This window comes from Trametes versicolor (assembly GCF_000271585.1).
Source record: "Trametes versicolor FP-101664 SS1 unplaced genomic scaffold TRAVEscaffold_1, whole genome shotgun sequence".
Taxonomy (NCBI): Eukaryota; Fungi; Basidiomycota; class Agaricomycetes; order Polyporales; family Polyporaceae; genus Trametes; species Trametes versicolor.
Genome location: NW_007360321.1, coordinates 4709779 through 4726479, shown reverse-complemented (window position 1 = coordinate 4726479; position 16701 = coordinate 4709779). Strand labels below are relative to the sequence as shown.

Here is a 16701-nt window from a genome sequence, read left to right as displayed (position 1 = left end):
AGTGTTTTGCGCAGAGGAATGCGCAGAGGAGGGCGGACAGTGGTAGGAAAATATGTTCGGGCCGAGGAGGAAGGGATAGAGGAAGGCGGATGCGTCACCAGCGGCGACTCCGAGTCGGAGGCGACGTCTACTTCCGGCTTTGTGCGGTGGCTGTGGCGCTGTGTATTACGCCGAGCCGACTGCTCTCCTCATCTCCTCCTCCTCCCCCCCCTCACTCTCTAGTGAAATCTCGTTCTCTCGTCGACGGAGTCTACCTGTACTCATCTGCTCGACACCCAAATCGTTTAGCGAGAACGCAGCGCATCGCAGCGCATTACGCAGCACAGCGCGGCCTACTTAAGCACCTCCTGCCTGATCCACGCCGCCACCGCCCCCCTCGCCTCCTGCCTCGATCCAGCCATGATGGGACTATTCAACCAGGCCGCTCAGAAGGTCTACAAGCCACGCGGCTCTTCAGAGGACGACAAGGCTCCCGAGGACACTGAGCCGGACGATACATCGATCTTGTCCGTGACCTCCTCTGCCCCTCATGCGCTACTTCTCCCCCGCTGACCCCTGCGACGACGTTGACGACTACAGGGACGAGAATGAGGGCTCCATCATCGCATCTCTCATTTCCCAACTACGGTGCGTACTGCTTGACCCCTCGGTATCCTCCCCGAGGGTGGCGGAGTGGGCTGAAGGCTGACCCACTACCCCACTCGCGATTAGAGTCGGCATGGATCTCCACAAGGTCACCTTCCCAACATTCGTCCTCGAGCCCCGAAGCATGCTCGAGCGCATCACCGACTTCATGTCCCACCCAGATCTCCTCTTCGGGCAAGTGCTCCCCGTCCGCCCCACCCTATAAACGCTCATCCCATTGCAGGGCGGAGAACTGCGACGATCCCGAGGAGCGGTTTATCCGCGTCCTGCAGTACTACCTTGCGGGTTGGCATATCAAGCCCAAGGGTGTGAAGAAGCCGTACGTCTCCTCCCCTTGCTTCCCCGCCTCCTGCCCCTCGCGCGCGCGCCAGATCGCTAAAAGAGTGGCCGACGCAGATATAACCCCGTCCTCGGTGAATTCTTCCGCTGCCGATACGACTATCCCGATGGCTCGCGGGGCTTCTACATCGCAGAGCAAGGTGCGCTTACGCGGGCGCCCACACACTGCGCGCCACAACGCTGATCTGCGCGCAGTGTCGCACCATCCACCCGTGTCCGCGTTCTACTACGTATCGCCCGCGAACAAGGTCGCCGTCATCGGTGAACTGCGGCCAAAGTCCAAGTTCCTCGGGAACAGCGTCTCGACGACGATGGAGGGCGAGAACCGCGTGTATCTCCTTGGGCGCCCAGATGACAAGGGTGCGTACCGCGCCGCCGTGTCTTGCTTAGCGGCTGTTCTGACGCGTCGTACGACAGAATACGTAGTGTCGATGCCCAATATGTACGCGCGCGGCATCCTGTGGGGCAAGATGTTCCTCGAGCTCGGCGACTCGTGCATGGCGAAGAACGAACAGACGGGGCATTACGCTGACATTCAATTCAAGACCAAAGTATGTCGTCCTGTATGGCGCCGCCGTTTCTTACTCACCGCGCGCATAGGGCTACTTCTCGGGCACGTACAACGCGATTGCGGGAAAAATACGCCGCGGCAACACCGAGACGGGCGAGGTTTCGGGCAAGTGGAGCGCGCTCATGGAGTACAAGAGCTCAAAGGTACGTACATGCGCGCGCACGCCCGTGTGAGGCAGCGCTGACATTCAGCCTTGCGCGCGCGTACAGGGAGAGAAGCGCGTGCTGTTTGACGCAGCGAAAGACGGGCAGAACATTGCGCCGAAATGGGTTGCACCGGAAGATGAGCAAGAGCCGGATGAGTCCCGCCGGTGCGTTTGATCTATACGTTTAAACGTTGAGGTGACATTGACAGACTGCGCGGCAGGATGTGGTCGAAGCTGACGCGGGCGATCGTGGCGAAGGACATGGACGCGGCGACGGAGGCGAAGACGGCGGTCGAGGAGTCGCAGCGCGAGGCGCGGCGGCGCATGGACGAGCGCGGCGAGGTGCACGTCCCGCGCTTCTTCCAGGAGCGGAACGGCCGCTGGGAGCCCAAGCTGCAGTGCGTATCGCCCTCCCTCCTCCCTCTCTCCCCCGCGTCTTCTCGTCTTGTTGTATCACATCGGCTCACCCGTGCGTGCAGGCTGCCCTCGGATCCGCAAGAAGCCATACAAGCAGTGGAGAAGTTCATCTGGCCGACGCTCCCGCCGTCGTACGTGTCCTGATGTCGCTCCTTCCCCCTCTGTCGATCAATCGAAGGCGCCCGCGCCCGTGTAAATCGCCCGTAATTATGTACGCATACCATACACATACACTCTCGCGCCGGCGCACCCCCATACAGGACCCTAGGGCGCGCTGCGTGCCCATCTAGCCCTGGTCTGCCTGCCGCCTCGTGCAACTATACAGGACTCCGATTAATGCAATATATTCTGCTGTATGTACAACATGCTGATCGTGCTTGCACTGCGCGTGAATGTCGGGCATGAGCAGATGGTGGAAACAGTGGTATTGGGCGACGAGCGTCGGACAGTGGTGTACGGTATATAAGGCTGGTATAGAATGGGAACAGCAGATGTTCAGATAGATATAGTACCAAGGCGTGGGTGGGTGGGCTATGTGCAAGATATGGAAGGGACGAGACGCACCGAGCAGAGAAACCCGAGAACCATGCAAGTGAGAGCAATTCCGATGAGACACAACGTACGCAGTGAGGGTGAGTGACAGAGAGTGTAGTAAGACGGGCGCGGGGCAGAGAGAGAAAAGAGACCTTATGCAACGTATAGTACCATGGGGGTGTATTAGATAACAATCCGGATCCGGGCAGAGTCAAGCGCGCCGTCTACAACTATTGCCACCAGCCGTCGTCGCCGAGCGTGGGCGCGACCGAGACCGTGCTCGGCGTTGGGGACGGCGCACGGAAGTACGGATTCGAGTTCAGCCCGCCCTTGGACATGGGCGTGATCGCTGCGGCCTGCCGCCAGGGCGCGTGTATCGAGTCGCGCACGGACGCCTGCGGGGGCGTCGCCACGCGCACGTCGTTTGTCGTCCCGTTGTACTGCGCCTTCGGGGTGACCGCGCGGCTGCGGTTGTACACGGTGCTCGCGCGCGAGTCGGGCCGCGCGGGCGTGTGGTGCGTCTGGCCGTTTTGATAGCGCGCCACGGGCTGGAGGACGTTCGGGGTCGGGTTGGGAGATTTCTTGGCCTTGTCGACCTCCGCTTGCAGACGTGCGACCTGGCCTTCCAGAGAGGCGATCTGGTCGCGGAGCTTGTTTTGGCGGTCCTATGCGAGACGCTGTTAGCGCGGGCGCTTATGATACATGTACAAGAACGTACCTTGTCGAGCCGCTCTTCGGCGTCCCGCTCCTCGAGCTGCAGCTTGACAAGGGAGTAGTCGGCGTCGAGTTGTGAGTGAGACTGCTCGACCTGGTCGAGGCTGGTTTGCGTAACCTCGAGTCGGCCCTCGGCTTCCTTCGCTCGCCTCTCCCACTCCTCCGCACGCTGACGTGCCTGGACAAGGCTCTGCCTGGACGTCTGCGCAAGCTTGTCGTTGTTCGTGATCTTGGTCTCGTAGTCCTTGACACGCCGCTGGAGTGCAGTGTTTTCGCCCTCGAGAACCTTGCTGCGGTCCCGGATGCGCCTGAGCTCCTTCAGCTCCTCCTGGTCCGCTTGGCTGGTCATGTTGGCAAGCGCTTGGATTTGCTCTGTCGCCTGGCGAAGCTCGTCCCACCGGTCTTGCTGCGAGAGCAGTTCGTCGTTCTGCCTCCTCTGCGCAGCCAGCTCGTCGGCGAGCGCTTCCTTCTCCCGCGTAGCGAAGGTGACTTTGAGTTCGAGAGCATCCATCTATACCAACGATATGAAGCCAAACCGTTTACGGTAGATTCGCATTCCCCACATACCTTGGCCTTGAACTGGTGCTTCTCCAGCATAACTTCGTGCCTGGCCTTCTCCAGCTCGGAAAGCCGCTCCTGCTGGCTCTGGGCTTGCACATCCGCCGCCTTGATGCGGTCCAGTGCTCTGTTGAGGGCCTCCTCGAGCTCGATGTTCTTTGCCTCCAATGCCGCCGCCTCCGCCGCCTTGTTCGACACGGAGTTTTGCAGCGTCTCTACACGTGAGTGTAGGCGTTCACGTTCTGACTCGGCCACCTTGACGCGCTCGCTGAGCATGTCCTTCTCGACACGGACCTGGCCATGTGCACCGCGGGCCTTCGCGAGCTGCACCTGCAGCTCCGCGGTGGTCGCCATGAGCCTGCGGATCTCCTCCGAGTCCTTCTGCGACGTGTCCCGGGAAGCGAAGTCGGCGTGCGCGTTTTGGAGGACCTTCGTGGCCTCGACCATCGCTTCGGGGAGGCTGTTGATGTGCTTGATGATGTCATTGCAGAACTCGGAGAACTCCTGGTTTTGTGAGACGAGCTTCTTGTGGTCGTTGGCGACGCTCGAGATGGCAGCCTCGACGTTCTGGAGAGCCTTGATGGAGCCCGAATCCTTGTCGACGCGGTCTGCGCGCACTTTGAACTCGGTCTGCGCGCTACCGAGAGCTTCAGTTGCCGCGACCAGCCGCTGAGGCAGGTCAGAGAGGACGCCGAGGATGTCTTGCCGAAGAGAGGCAGTGTCGAGCTGAGGAGCAATGACTTGGGCAGGCTGCACGGTCGCGAGCTCCTCAATCTTGCGCTGCATGTCAGCGAGAGGAGCAAGAAGGACACGGACGTTCTCCACGACGCGCTCCGACATCGTATCGACGTTGAGTGCGCGGTCGCGTACGGCCAAACGAGAATCGAGACGCTCGACGACGAGGTCTGACACTTGCTCCTTCATCTCGTGCGGGTCCAGGGGACCCACGATCGACCTCAGCTCCGACGTGAGCCGACCAACCACGGCATCCAAGTTGATGTTGGGCTGCAAGGAGGGTAGGATCGGGACCAGTTGGTTCACGATGAGATTGGCGGTCTCGCGCTTGTCCGATGCAAGGTCGATGAGCTGCGAGATATGGGGCTTCACCGCCTGCGCGAGCCGGCCGGTGAGCACGTCGTAGTCAACCGGATCTGCACGCAACGCAGAGATGTGAGGCAGCAGCGTCTGCAAGAGCTCCTGCACGACCTGGTCACGGTTCACCGAGGGTGCCCGCGTCGTCTCCATCGACTGGATGCGTGCACCGAGCTGAGACATCGCCGAGGCCAATGAGTTGATCGTCCGGTTGCTGAGCTCCTCCACAAGTTGGCGGATCTCCGTGTCGCGTTCCCGCGGAACTTCGAGGATGCCTGCGATCTCTCTCCTGAGGGTGGAGCGGGTCTCCTCCTGGCTCTGCTCGATGATGCCCTTGAGTACTTCAAAGTCGAGCTCGCCCCGTGCGTCCATCTGGCTGTCCTCAAGACCCTTCGCTGCGGATTCCTGCAGTTGAGCACGGAAGAGGGAGACCACCTCCGAGATCATGGCCTCGGTCGACGGGTTGAGCGCTTGACTGCCGGGTGCCTGCTTGTACTGATCGAGCGCCCGCGAAATCCCCTCGAACTTCTCCTCCAGAAGCCTCTCCAGGCGAAGCTCGTATTGATGCATCTCAACACGCCGCGCGAGGTTAACCGGCGCGATGGACATGTCCGAGAGCGAGTCTTCATCGTCGTCCTGGTGGCGCGGCGGCAGCGAAGAGCGGCGAGGCCGGCGTACGCTGAAGACGTCGTCGCGCTCTGGTGACTGATCGCGGAAGCCAGGATCGGTGAACAACCTCCCGCCGCGGCTGATACGCTGTGAGATCGGGGGAACGTGCAGGTCGTCGAGAGACTGCCTCGGGCTGTGCTCGTAGATGTCGCGTGAGCTGAGCCTCGACCGAACTGTTCTGCGCGTGCGCTCCTCGCCGTCGTTGTTGACGAGCGCCTTGAACAGACCTGCAGGGACGGTGTTGGTCGAAACCGGATGCGTAAAGTCGAGCGGGATCGGCGCACGCCTGGGCTTCGAGGCGGGCGGGAAAGGCAACTCCTCCGCACCGATCTGCGGCACAGGCATAGACACCAGCGGCCTGTTCTCGTCGTTTTCCTCGTCATCGCTGAGCTCTGGAGACTGCGGCAGGTTGTCGGTATGCTGCGCCATGAATGGCAGGGTACCAGAGAAGCCCGAGAATGTGAAAGGCTTCGCAGCGGCGTTGAGACCGGCGTCCCTGGTAGCGGGCGGGCTCGCAGGAGCTGAGTGTCGCACGTTGCGCGTTTCGTCCGCAGGTGGCGGGAACTTGAACGACGTCATCGTATTGTGGCCATCCTCGTCGTCGCTCTCGATTGAACCGCTGAGGCTGCGCCGTTGTCTCTTCTCGCGACCTTGAGCGGCGCGTGCAGGCTCTGGCATGACGAGCGGGGGAGTCGGCAGCGGTCGAGGCACCTGTACCTGTGGTTGTGGGAATGAGAGCTGGGGTACACCAGACGGTGGGCGGAACGTGAAGTTTCCGGGCTTGAACTCCTGCGCGGCAGCATTGAGTGGCTTGCCCAATGACGGTGCCCTGGTATGTGTCGGGGGTGTCGCTGAGGGTGATCCGGAGAGGGCACCGACAGACCAGGTTCCTGACTGACGGCTTGCCCCGAACACGAATGGCTTCGCGAACGGATTGAGCGAGTCTGTACGAGGGGCCGCGGACTGGGGTTGAGGAGGGCGTGGCTGAAGACCACCCGGCGTGAGATACTGTTCCGATGGATGCCGCGAATGCGCAAGAGCAGGATCATGTCCGGTTTGTGCAGAGTACTGCGAGCCGCTACGTGAATGCGGAAGGGGCGGAAGAGGGCGGCCTACGCTGTGGTCAGACTGTGGGCGAGGGAAATACGGGTCCACAAAGGAAGCATGCTCCTCATCGCTCGGGTTAGAGACAATATCGTCGTCCGCCGCTGCGCCCATGCCGGGCACCTGCATGGAGAGTGATGGCGGACGCGGGAAGTTGGGCAGCCGGCGAGGTATCTCGAGCTCTTGCTTGACCTGCTTCACGCGACGCATCATACGGCGATGCAGGCGCTCTGTCCGTGCACGCTCCTCGTCTGAAGGATTAGACCATTCGCCAATGCTCTGTATGTGCGTCAGTGGCAGAAAGATACAAAGTTAGCCAGGCGAAACTTACCTCGTCGTCCGACGTCTCAGGGCCCGTCCGTAGGTCTTCTGAACCCGTCCACTCGCCCACAGCTTCTTGATCCGCGTCCACATCCCCATCCCCATCCAGATCCTCGACTTCCATCTCCCCAGTGGGGCTTCGCACGGGCACGACCTCGTGCTCCGGGATCGTACCGTCGTCATCAACCATTCCGCCAACGGACCGAAGAGAGAGCGCAACGGAGAGCTTCGAGATATGTCGGGAGTGAATTCGGCTTTGAGCGACCGTGCTCAACCCATCTTGTTCGTCTTCCTGGTCGGTCTCTTCCACTGATGCCATAGACATGTCAGCCTCTGCAGTCTCGACAACCGCTTCGTCTTCCTGGACCTCTTCCTGCCCGTGCGGTACTTCTTCCGGTTCTTCCTCCTCAGGAATCTCAACCCCGAACCCGCGCATAAAGTCTGGTCGGCTCTCGGGCCGCGATTGAGACGGCGGTGGCGCAAGCGAAGCAACATTCGTGGGGACACGACCTTGTGGCGCATGGATAGTCTCCGGAGGCGCCAAACCAGGCGCTGGCGATAAACGCGGCAGGACCTGATCAGAGCCCAGGATCGCATTTGGCCCGAACGGATTGAATCCGGCGGGGTTGAACATCGACGACTGATGTGAAGGAGGCTGGGCCAGTGACATGCTATGTCCGTGTCGATTCTGAAGACGAGGGGGCAAGGCGTTCGGAGACGGAGAAAGTGTAGGGGGTTGCGGAGAGGTCGATAGCGAATTCGCTGCAGACGCGTTCTGAGATTGCTGGAGCTTGTTCAGTTTGAAGAAGAGAAGCGCGGGATCGGCCGGCGACGAGATCTGCTCCTGCACGTTAGGGGACATGTATGAACGCGGCGTGTCGAACTCACCGAGGCAGCACGCGCGTGGGGAGCGTGTATTTGAGGGATGGTGCTGCTGCTGCCACTTCCACGCTCTACCCCAAGTCGCTGCAGCTTCTCTTCTATTATCCTCTGCTTGATTCCGTCCCATGAAGCCTGCCGTACTGATGAGCTATGAACGTCAGAAAGAGCAAACATCACGTACTTTGCCAGGCAGGAACACGTCCACGGTCGACGGCAAGTGGTATCTCCAGGAGTCCGGTGGGTATAGTTCGATAGTGCTCGTCTCCGGATGCCTGATTTCGACTGGCTCCGCGATTTCCGACGGTGAAAGAGCCGTTCTAGCAAAAGACGCACGCTTTGGCGGTTCGTCGCCCTCCGCGGGAATCGTTTCGCGAGGGAAGTTGACAACCACCTTCTTCTGCTTTGGGGCCGGCGCGGGCGCCACGGGCGTGGCTGGAGCTGCAGGAGGCATTGGACTCACTTTGCGCTGCGGACCACCCAGCACGGCCTTCGGAGGCCCACCCACGCTCATGCTTGCCGACCGCTTACTCCTGGGGACAAACGGAGGTGCGAACGGCGCGATACCGGGGGTCATCTGTGGTGGGAAGCCGTTCTGACCCAACGGTGTCATGGGCATGCCCTGGTGGCCAAGGGGTGTCATTGGCATGCCAGGTGGCGGGATTATGCCAGCTGCAGCGAGCTGCATGACGCTGGGATGACTTCTGTGCAGTGACGGTCGCCCGGGCGCGCCGGGTGGAGGTGGGAAGAAGCCAGGTTGCATGGGGGTTTGGAGAGGGTGTCCCTGGCCACCGAACGCGAATTGAGGGTGCATGCCTTGCTGGATTGCTGTGGGCAGCGCTGGGGAGAAAAGGGGAGCATTTTCTGCAAAAGACATGGGCTGCTGGAGGTTGAGGTTGGGCGGGATGAAGAGCCGCGATGGCTGCTGGCGATGCTGCGACACCATGTTGGGCAAAGTCGACTCTAAGCAGGGCGACCACGGAGAACAACGAAGCCTGAGGGTGGTGACCAAGGACCTACCACGTCGGGGGCGACGAGGGCGACGGCGGCGAGAGGGTATATGATGGTGAGCAGGCGAACGGGTTCGGAAGGCTGGGGGGGCTTTCGGAGGCCACGTGGCTCGCTTATTGCTCCCATCTTTGTTCGGACTTCGCGCTTTTGTGCACTCCTCCTTGTCCCAGTCGCTCATGCTACGCTCTGCTCTATATATGCCCGTTGTCGACTGTGTCCATTCAGGGACTTTTGAGAGCGCTTCATCTTGGCGACAGCGTCGCGCCTGGCCACCACACCAAATTCAGTGTCTCCACCCCGTCTCGGAAACAACTGGCGTATGTACGGTACGCCGGCCGTAACCCCAACGTCAGAGTGCTGTGTCGGAACTCAACCAGCCTCTACAGAGGGCCGGGAGAAGGTGCGTGTCAAAGGTATCCCTCAACACAGTCTTTTTCTACGGTCTGATACGCGCCACTATGTAGCTCAGATAAATCATTGATACTAAACACGCCACTACCACAGGTTCCGCGCGGTGCGAGAGCTCTCGTGATACGTGCGCATTGCCTATGCAGCAGCCAGGATTTTTTGGGCGTTCGTTGACGAAGTCGTGTATCCTTCGTAGGATTTATGCCCAACACCGCGACGGCGACGCGACTTGAGGTGCGCTGCTACGGGGGCACCGTACCAAACCTCTCACACTCCCGACATAACCGATGAGGGCTTTTGAGCCCCGCGCTCGGACTGAGTTGAGCTGCCCACACTAGTCAGAACTTTCGGATTATCCCAGCGCCACAAACGCATGGTCGAGCCTATTCGCCCCTAGCTTCAGCGAGGAGCATGCTTCAGCCCTCAATATCCATCTGTGATTTCGACGCGTACGGAAGTACAACGTGTGAGAACGAGAGGGCAACGAAGCATTCGCACCGTGAGTAGGCATCGCTATAAGACATACTGACACTGTACTTAATTAGGAACAGCAGAGTCGCGACGACGAGCAAGCAAAAGGACCCGCGCTTGAAGAAGTCCTCCGGGCGAGCATGTGGCATGATTGTTCGTACTGTCAGCTACGTGCATGGGAGGCTAATTTCCCTCGCCCCGGCTCTTGAAGTTCCTCGTGTTCGCCTCGTGCGCACATACCCACGAGTACATGGTATCACTGCCTCCCATGCCCTGTACAAGCCAATCAAGATGACCTCTCCCGCTGCAGGTGAGCTTTATCCCGGACATGTAGGCGTACTATATAGTGCTAATTTGTAATGGGGTATCGAACAGACTCACTCGGACGCGAAATCAACAGCGACGCTTTCGCTCGGGGCCCTGTTGTGACGTCGGTATGCGACCAGGCGGCTCAGTCACTACACGACGAAGCTTGGTTGGACGTCTCAACGTCCATCCATCACGCTAGAACTTTCGTGCGCCATCCTACTGCACAAGGTGCTCCGAGCACATAGCTAATCTTTGGAATCGCGCTCTGCAGGGCAGCGTTGCATTTATGGCGACCGAGTTGTTGAGATACCTCAACTCTGGCTCTTCCGTCCGACGCACCGTATCGCACGATCTCCAGTCATTCTACTGGGTCATCGTATACAACGTCTTCAACCACACGGCGCATGAGCTACTGAGCTCGTCCGAGTCCACCCGGGCCGTCATCAACGGCATCGCTGGGTTCAACAGCGGCCGCTTCGACGAAGAGCGCGACAGGCTCTTCTCCGCCACCAGCGCCGCCAACCTCGTCAAAGCACGCGGCAAGGCGTTTCGAAAGAGATCAGAAGCAGACGGTACTCGAGGGGAAGAACTGGCAGACGCGGGCATCGAGAACCTGGCCAACTACGTCTATTCAAAAGACAGTGGACTGGCGTCGCTCCTCGTGACCGTGTGGTATCTATTGAAGACTTACCAGCCGTTGCTACCGAGAAAGGACGGCGTGATGACCCCCGAGGCAAGGGCGATTCTTCAGCAGCAAACCGGCATAGTGCTAGTACGCGCCGACGCTAAGGCCGGCGGGATCGTGTCAAGCGACTCCGCGCGAGATTTGGACCATGACAAGATCATAAAGATATTGAAGGTGGGGTTGGAGGACATAGTCGAAGCAAGCCGTTGATACAATGTCAACGTTATACCGACGAGTATTTCAACACGAATGGTGGGAGCCGGGAGCTTGATTTGTAGGGGCGTTAACCCAGTCGTGGTTCTCGAGGGGCGAAGGACGGACTTGCAAGCGCAGTACGCACTCCGATGCCCAGCTTCATATCGTCGTCGACTGACCTTCTTCAATAACAGCAGTAGCACCTAACGCGATATGAGCGGATAGAAGCACAAACGAGAAATCCTTACTCGGTATCCACGTATTGTTCCATGCCTTGCATGAACGCCATGAATTGGACGGTGCAGAACGCGTTGACGGCTGGTCCATCGGCTTCGTTCCGGATCGCCAGATCCTGTATACACTCCCACCGCTGAGAGGTGATGCGAGAGCTCTGGTATGCACTCATTCGCATCGAAGCCAGACTCTCGTCCCAAAAATACGGGTACCACCCGGCTCGCTCCCAGTCCATGATCGCGGTGATCGAGCCGCTCGCCTCGTCGACCATGATATTTTCAGGGACGAGATCGCCATGAGAGAATATCGCGGGCCTCGAGTAGTCGACGCCGGGAGCCAGCTGCTTGATCTCCGTCTCCCGCGCCCCAGTCTCGTCGTCAGATGCCTTGGCGAAGTATTCGAAGACGTCCCTCGTGCAAGTGGCGACACATGGGTTGCCATGGCGCCGCTGGTCCTCCGTGAGCGGGTGATGCAAGTATCTGAAGAGCCCACCGTGGAAGATGCCGTTCTTTCCTACCATTCCCCACCTCCCTGCACTGGGTATAGAACGCAGAGAAGAGAGGTACGCGCGAAGCTGCAGCGCGATCTTGTCGCAGGAAGCATCATCGAGCCGCGGCAAGACGTCGACGAGGGGGACACCAGCGACCTTCTCCATCACGAGGTATCCGCATCGGTCGCGCCTTTCGGTGGCAGGCTCGGAGAAGTATGCATACGCGCGAGGGAGGGGGACGGTGGTGGCGTCGCGCACGAGTTGCATCGCGAGGGCTTCGGACTTGTATACGCGCCGGCCGTACTTCACCACGACGTCGTCCACCTCGATTACGAGCACCTTGTATGCCTTGGCAAGCTGCCGGCCGCGCTGTATCGCTGCTTTGACCGAGTTGATGTCGGGGAAACGGGCACAGGGAATGTCTGACCTGTCGACGCCGTTCATGTCTGTGAAGTTTGTGTGGCGATCCCATCAGTATAGTTTCGGATCTGTCTATTTCGCGAGAACGACGTTACCGGTAGTATATTTCCGTTCGTGAAGTGCTGTATAGGATGTGGGGAAAGACTCAGAATGGGCATTTCGGACGTAGGCTGTACTGGCAGGCTTTATGCGGTTTGTCCGTGGGAATAATATGGATTATGTTACAAGGCGTCTCCAGCAAGAAACGCCACAAACAGCACAGCACCACAAACCACCACCGAGTCCCGCCAACACGACGCAAAATTCCTGCTACTCCTCTGGCGATGGACGCCTTAGGAAGCTCAGAAGATATATCGCGGCAGTCTGAACCAGGATACGAGGCTGTGATCGCACCCGGGACATTCGAGTCCGATTTTGGAGAAGGCTCGGACGCCGCAGTACCGACGCCCGCAGACGTAGTAGTAGTAGAGTTCAGATTCCCCGTACGTGCTTCAACCGCCACCTCGCGTATACTCACTCATTTTAATATCGATAATCCAAACGGGCAGGGTACGACTACGTTCATGGCGACAGAGCTCCTGGAGTACATGATAGGGCCCTGCCGTTTCAAACAGACTGTTGTGCACGGAGTGCGTCACGATCTCGAGTCCGTCTACTGGACCTTCCTATGCACCGTCTACCGACGCATTCAACGGGACATCAACCGTCTCCGCTCTTGCTGGGACGATTCCGGCGAGCTGCCCGAGCTCGATAACGAACTACGTGCTCTGTTCGCGAGTCCCGATGTCGCGCACCTTATCCTCGCCAGGGATTTAGCCTTCTATTCCTACTGCATCAGGGAGTTACTGGTATGCATCGACTCGCAGGACTCCGTTCTGGTGCGGCTGCTACGGCTTGTATGGATCTTGCTCCAAAGGTGCCAGCCCACGGTCGTACAGGCCTTTGTGGATCCAGATCTAGATGAGAGCGATAGATCTCTTTTGGAGAGAATCACGGGTGAATCCCTCCCGCGGGAATCGACCGTCACGCCGAGCGCATATGCGCTCGCATTGGACCACGACAAGCACGTGAAGTTGTTTGAGCACATATTGCAGGTTATTGCGGAGGTACGTGACTCTTATATCGAGCAGCGGACGGGATGGTGCTTATTGTATGATCAGAACGCGCAGCGTGCAGCTGAGGCGACCGATGCAAGTTCGTCTTGTCCATCGTGATGACAGTTGTGTTTGCAGTAAGCAACTCTCAATAACAATACATAATCTAGTCTCATACCCATCCTCATAGGGTAGCAGATGTGGCTTTTAACAGTGGAAAAACGACGCTACTTGATGCACGACTTGTCTGGTGCGAGCTCTGCGCCAGACGGCGTTCTGACTGTAATTCGCGGACGGAAGGTAGCCAATCTTCGGGGTGTCGAGCAAGCCCTCATCAAAGGCAGTCACGCTTCGGATGCAACGTACCTCTGTGCTTGGACCAACGAGCCGCTCATCTACAGCGATGTGCTCGTATCACGCACTGGCAGAGACGCGGCGTTCCGAGCGCACCAGAGGGCATGAGGCTCTGGGAAACAAACCAGATAGATTACGCTCAGGAGGTCTTTCGGATCATCATATCGCTTGCTTGCCCCTGACTGCCGCCCAGACTGATCCAGCGTCCTCGTGTTCTCCTCGTGTTCAAAAGTACGCACAGAGCAGCAGTTCAGTGACTCATCCAAGGTACCACACGATGGTCTCTCCCGCTATAGGTAAGCTTCAGGCCGGCCACATACATGTACGGTGGTACTAAGCTGTTATAAATTGACACACAGATAATGCCGCCTGCAACACGGAAACCGAGTCTCTCGACGGCGCTGTCAGTGCGATGTCAGCATCTGGGGTGAAGTCTGAGGCCTATCAGCTGCTCGGCGTAGAGAACTGGTCGAAGAAGTCAACCTCAGCCCAAAACGTCAGGATTTCGGTGCGTGATATAATATGTCGTGTTCTAAGTACACAGCTAATCTCTAGAATTGCGCTTTGTAGGGTCCTACTATAGCGACCGAATCATTGGTGTACCTTTCCTCGGGCTTACTCCCTTCTGCCATACAACGCACCCTCTCGCACGACCTCCAATCGTTCTGCTGGGTCATCATATACGTTGCCTTCAAGCACACAATCGAGGAGCTGAAGGGGAAGTCTATCTCCGCTATCAAGGGCATCGCTGAGTTCAACAAGAAGACCTTCGACGAAGAATTCAACGGACTCTTCGCTGCCACCAGTGCCACAAACCTCGCCACTAAGCGCAAGGTCGCTTTCCAATCAGAGTCTGGCACAGGGGAAGCACTGGCGTATGCGGGTATCGAGAACCTGCACAACTACGTCGAATCGAAGGACGTTGCACTGGCGGCGCATCTAAGGATCATTTGGCATTTCTTGAAGAATTGCGAGCCGTTGCAAACTATGGGAGTAGACAAGAAGTCGAATGCGGACCACATGGCGCTCATGCGCGAAGCCGGAAACGCGCCTGTTCAAGCCGCGGCCCCCGATGTTCAACTTAGTCCATTCTCAATAACCTTCAATCATGCCAACCTCATCAGGGTCTTAGAGGTGGGGATAAGGGAAATGGCGGACTCAGAGCAGGCCGCCTCGACGTAATACCGACAGGTACGCAGAGTACTCCCAGCTTGAAGACGAAGAATATGAATCACGAATGGGTGGTGAATCGGGAGGATGGTATGGCTTCGCCTCTTGTATAACAAATGTATGTCGCTGTATGCTCACGCGCAGTGACCGACTGCGGTATGTTACTATTTATGTGTACTACTATATATATTGTGCGGCTTGGTGTCGTCACAGTTGATTGCAAGCAACGATGTTCGCCATCGAGAGCTGAAGTCGCGACCCGAAGTCGCGGTATGCTGTGATATCATCACGGCGGATACTTGCCTTACTGACCGGTATAGGAAACATTATTTGGCCGAAAGCAACTTACGACCCCTTTTGTGGGCGTTACAGCGTCAGACATGTGGGCTGTTTGAAGGAACGTGGAATGGGGCATCCATCATTTCTCGGAGTCATTCAAACAGCATGTCGTCGAGTTAACACAGCGCCGCCGCACGAGTCCTCCCACAATTATACAGGGAACCAGGCACCGGCATACTTCTGCGTGGCGTAGATGAAATGCATCTGGAGCGAGCACACCAGCCTCTTGCGGTCGCCATCGTCGGCCGGGCGGTTGATCGCGAACGGCATACCCGTGTTGCCCGCGAAGGCTGGGTCTACGGCGAGGACCTGCCAGGACCACCACTCATTCTGGGTAGACCGCGCCAAGTGTGAGTCTATGCATGCGGACAGCGGCAGGGAAGGAGCAGACGTACGGGATCTTGTATGACGGTGATCGCGTACGCGTCGAAGGCGGTGTGGATGTCCGCGCGGAGCAGCACGCCGTTGGACGCGCTGTGCAGGAACTGCGTCGTCATCTGCACGTCTTCGTGGAAGGCGTACTGCGCCAGCCAGTCCCACTGCGCGCGGCGAACGCCACAGTCAGAGGAATTCGCGCGAACGAGTCAAGTTGCGGACTCACAATCTTAAAGTTCGTGGAGACGGGACAGATGTGCGCGGCATGCATGTCGACGCGGTACGGGGTACCAGTGACGACGCACTGCCCGTAAGTGTTTCTGATCAGAGTTGCGAACTGGCGGGAACGCGGAGAGGTCAGCGCAGTCCATGGTGCTCACTACTACCTAATGAAGAAATGTACGAACGTTAGGATCGCGTTTCGTCTTGTCCTCCTTGTCCCAATTGAGCTGCTGGATCTCCGGCCGCGGGTAGCAATCCAAGCCTATTGAAGCATGTTGGTACGGTCCGCAATGCCACGGGGACGAGCTCACCCTGCTGACGGAGGCTGATCTCGTATTCCCCGGCGGGTACCGGGACATGAGAGGTGGGTGACAGGGCTTGCCCATACGGCAGCTGCACGATGAGCCATCGACCATCCCCGGGATTCACCAGCGGTTGTCCTTGCCCGGATTTGACGGACAGCATCGCGTTGACCATCCCGTAGAGGATGTACGGGGTGATGCCCAGCGTCGACCACGTTTCTGGCGCACTAGTCAGGACGAAACCCACCGCTGGAGAGTAAATGGAGAACGCACTGATTATCGGCTTGGATTGGACGAGTATGGAGATATCGCGCTCGGCGTTCTGCATAATGAATTTAGGAGTGGGGTGACGGCTGAGTGGAGGTAGTGAGTAGTGGATGGATTCAGCGCAAGCATTTATATCCCATATTTTGGAGGACATGCCTCAGGGCTCACCAAGCTGGGTCGCCGGTCGAGAATGAACGCAAGGAACGGCATGTCTGACTCCTGCGCTAATGCTGTCGCAAGTCAGGCACCAACCGGAACGCGACGTCTCCGAGGTCTACTAGTGGACCTCTACGATACATACGCTAGCTCGGGTCCGGAGCCCTAGGTACTTTGGTGAGATTTGTTCGCCTCCGTCTGGGGGTCTGCA

At 58.4% G+C, this 16701-nt stretch overlaps 6 protein-coding genes across 6 annotated transcripts; 3 read left to right on the top strand and 3 right to left on the bottom strand.

Moving 5' to 3' along the window:
• Positions 1-399: 399 nt before the first annotated feature.
• On the top strand, positions 400-2261 carry TRAVEDRAFT_109425 (Oxysterol-binding protein; the record flags this gene model as incomplete). Its single annotated transcript, XM_008035177.1, has 11 exons — positions 400-506; positions 580-627; positions 712-832; positions 876-964; positions 1042-1124; positions 1180-1344; positions 1402-1535; positions 1585-1698; positions 1747-1865; positions 1922-2098; positions 2180-2261. 11 exons carry the CDS (start codon positions 400-402, stop codon positions 2259-2261), a joined length of 1239 nt encoding a protein of 412 aa, XP_008033368.1.
• A 620-nt stretch (positions 2262-2881) lies between these two features.
• TRAVEDRAFT_68801 (uncharacterized protein) lies at positions 2882-8934 on the bottom strand (the record flags this gene model as incomplete). The annotated part of the gene is made up of 6 exons (XM_008035176.1): positions 2882-3316; positions 3370-3876; positions 3933-7067; positions 7120-7947; positions 7998-8123; positions 8173-8934. 6 exons carry the CDS (start codon positions 8932-8934, stop codon positions 2882-2884), a joined length of 5793 nt encoding a protein of 1930 aa, XP_008033367.1.
• A 1738-nt stretch (positions 8935-10672) lies between these two features.
• TRAVEDRAFT_140711 (uncharacterized protein) lies at positions 10673-11605 on the bottom strand. Its single transcript, XM_008035175.1, has 2 exons — positions 11316-11605; positions 10673-11270 (listed from the first exon to the last, which is right to left on the bottom strand). Exons 1-2 carry the CDS (start codon positions 11570-11572, stop codon positions 11252-11254), a joined length of 276 nt encoding a protein of 91 aa, XP_008033366.1. The 5' UTR covers positions 11573-11605; the 3' UTR covers positions 10673-11251.
• Positions 11606-12534: 929 nt separating this feature from the next.
• On the top strand, positions 12535-13425 carry TRAVEDRAFT_42659 (uncharacterized protein; the record flags this gene model as incomplete). Its single annotated transcript, XM_008034103.1, has 3 exons — positions 12535-12693; positions 12760-13317; positions 13372-13425. 3 exons carry the CDS (start codon positions 12535-12537, stop codon positions 13423-13425), a joined length of 771 nt encoding a protein of 256 aa, XP_008032294.1.
• Positions 13426-13936: 511 nt separating this feature from the next.
• Positions 13937-14841, top strand: TRAVEDRAFT_17046 (uncharacterized protein; the record flags this gene model as incomplete). Its single annotated transcript, XM_008033576.1, has 3 exons — positions 13937-13955; positions 14019-14167; positions 14230-14841. The coding sequence occupies 3 exons, from the start codon at positions 13937-13939 to the stop codon at positions 14839-14841; spliced, it is 780 nt and encodes a 259-aa protein (XP_008031767.1).
• A 434-nt stretch (positions 14842-15275) lies between these two features.
• Positions 15276-16266, bottom strand: TRAVEDRAFT_55873 (uncharacterized protein). The gene is made up of 5 exons (XM_008034235.1): positions 16077-16266; positions 15951-16027; positions 15770-15880; positions 15564-15707; positions 15276-15498 (listed from the first exon to the last, which is right to left on the bottom strand). Exons 1-5 carry the CDS (start codon positions 16240-16242, stop codon positions 15319-15321), a joined length of 678 nt encoding a protein of 225 aa, XP_008032426.1. The 5' UTR covers positions 16243-16266; the 3' UTR covers positions 15276-15318.
• Positions 16267-16701: the final 435 nt, after the last annotated feature.